We start from the raw sequence: 2,390 nt of genomic DNA, 5'->3' as shown, positions 1-2,390 counted from the left end.
TTCTACTATTATGGCGCATTCACCATTTAATTAAACATTCAACTGAAATTTGTGTTTAATGAATTTTTGTATATTATCTAATATAAAGATCAGATATCGACATTAAATAAATTAATTATTCTTATAATATATGTTGTGACATTTACTAAATAATTTAAGTTTCCGATATTAAATCTTTTAACATTTTTCATAATTTATTCACGAAAATTTCATTTGCCCTGTGTTGAAAGGTGCTGCAATAAATAAAAAAAATGTTCAATCAAATGTAATGCAAAAAAAACTCATTGTTTATTTGAACAATAGGTGTACAATTATGTGTTGATTTGTAGACAAATTTCATAATAGTCATGTTGATTTAATTATTTAACTGGAATTAATTTCTTAAAGCACTTAAGTAGGAAAATATATTTTATTATTTATTAAAAATAATTTGAATTTATATTTAAATGCTATCTTATCATTTTTAATGTAGATGTTTCAAGATCATTTTGCTTTTGAAATTTTGACAACTTTGTCATGCCGAGCCCCAGAAACAATTAACACTTCAGAGGTCATCTTAATAAGATAATAGCCATCAAAGCTGGACAATAATTAGGTCAATATTGGTTATTAACAAATCATTTTAAATTACACTTGTGCGTAAAATCTGTTGTATTGCGGGTGCACAAAATATGGTCCGATGTCAGGACCGGGCCAGTGAAAGTAAATCAAGTAGTCTCCCAATGTTCCGAAACACCACTCCCCCAAATCATATCCATATATAAACGACTATTCCCAAAATGTTCGTCACACTATCCACTTAGTGCACAAACATGGCATTCAAAGTGAGTACACGACCAACCACGTCCTATAAAACAATTATTTATTGAATTGTACCGCCTATCTAAACCGGATTTTTATGTTTCAGTTCGTAGTATTCGCTGCTTTCGTAGCTGTAGCCCGTGCTGGTGGTTTGGGATATGCCGCCCCAGCTTTAGCTTCCTATGCCACCCCAGTAGCTCACAGCTACGCCGCTCCAGCCGTATCCGCCTACGCTGCCCCAGTCGTAGCGAAATACTCCGCTGCTCCAGCTGTCTCTTACTCTAGCATCTCCGCCCCAGTCGTTGCCAAAGCCGTAGCTCCAGTAGCCACCTACGCCGCTGCCCCAGCCTACGCTCACGCCGCTCCAGTAGCCACTTATGCCGCTGCCCCAGCTTACGCCCACGCTGCCCCAGCTTACGCCCACGCTGCCCCAGCTTACGCCCATGCTGCCCCAGCTGTAGCCGCCTACGCCGCTCCAGTAGCTAAAGTAGCCTACGCTCCAGTACAAAAGACCATCATCGCCGAACCTGAAGCCCCAGCTCACTACGATTTCGGATACGCCGTAAACGACCCACACACCGGAGACAGCAAATCCCAACAAGAATCCCGTGCTGGAGACGCCGTCCACGGTAGCTATTCCCTCATCGAAGCCGACGGCAGCAAACGTACCGTAGAATACACTGCTGATGCCCACAATGGTTTTAACGCTGTCGTACACAAGGAACCAGCTGCCGTTGCCGTAAAAGCTGTAGCTCCAGTCGTAGCTAAAGTTGCCGCTCCAGTAGCTCACTACGCCGCTCCAGCCGTAGCTCACTACGCCGCTCCAGCCGTAGCTCACTCCTACGCTCCAGCCGTAGCTCACTCCTATGCCCCAGCCGCCGTATCTGCCTACGCTGCCCCAGTCGTAGCCAAATACTCTGCTGCCCCAGCCGTAGCTACCTCCTATTCCAGCATTGCTGCCCCAGTAGCTGCTTTTGCTAAAGTAGCTGCCCCAGCTTTGTCCTACGCTCATGCTGCCCCAGCTCATTCTTACTACCACTAAGTTATTGCTTAGTTAGTTAATGTGTTGTTTTGAATGCCATAGAATATTTATTTATTGAATAAAAATTATGAAAAAATGTATTTTCTTTTTTTATTTTGGATATTAAAACTTGTAAGTTTATGGATAATTGTATGTCATTATTAAGATTTTTATATATATATATATATATATATATATATATTTATATATATATTTATATATATATATTAAATTCATATTATTTTTATATAGCATACAGTGTGGTCGCCCTGATAACTGTTATAAACACACCCAACAATTTATTTCCATTTTCGTAAGAATATATTTTTTATTATGAACACAATATTGTTTTAGATAAATTAATACATTAACTGAACTCTGTAATTAACCAATTTTAACCAGAAATATATAACAGAATATGAAAAAATGGGGTATCATACACCACTGTTTCCATTAAAAAAATAATAATAGTTCAAAGGCTCATAAATATACAGTAGGAAAAGCGTTTGACCCATCTGAATCTAGAGAGAGATATCATGCTTGACAGAGACAGCAGAAGTCAGCCCCG

The 2,390-nt window shown here is 39.2% G+C and overlaps 1 protein-coding gene across 2 annotated transcripts; it reads left to right on the top strand.

Annotated features, from left to right (window-relative positions):
* Positions 1-713: 713 nt before the first annotated feature.
* On the top strand, positions 714-1,917 carry LOC109597345 (cuticle protein-like). 2 transcript variants are annotated; one of them, XM_020013003.2, is made up of 2 exons: positions 714-824; positions 908-1,917. In XM_020013003.2, the coding sequence occupies exons 1-2, from the start codon at positions 813-815 to the stop codon at positions 1,841-1,843; spliced, it is 948 nt and encodes a 315-aa protein (XP_019868562.1). In that variant the 5' UTR covers positions 714-812; the 3' UTR covers positions 1,844-1,917. The 2 variants fall into 2 exon arrangements, with proteins under 2 accessions (XP_019868562.1, XP_049821365.1); XM_049965408.1 differs by lacking the exon at positions 714-824 and having other exon boundaries at positions 899-1,917.
* Positions 1,918-2,390: the final 473 nt, after the last annotated feature.

This window comes from Aethina tumida, chromosome 1 (assembly GCF_024364675.1).
Source record: "Aethina tumida isolate Nest 87 chromosome 1, icAetTumi1.1, whole genome shotgun sequence".
Lineage (NCBI taxonomy): Eukaryota > Metazoa > Arthropoda > Insecta > Coleoptera > Nitidulidae > Aethina > Aethina tumida.
The sequence above is the reverse complement of the archived record's forward strand: the minus strand, read 5'-3'. Positions and strand labels throughout refer to the sequence as shown.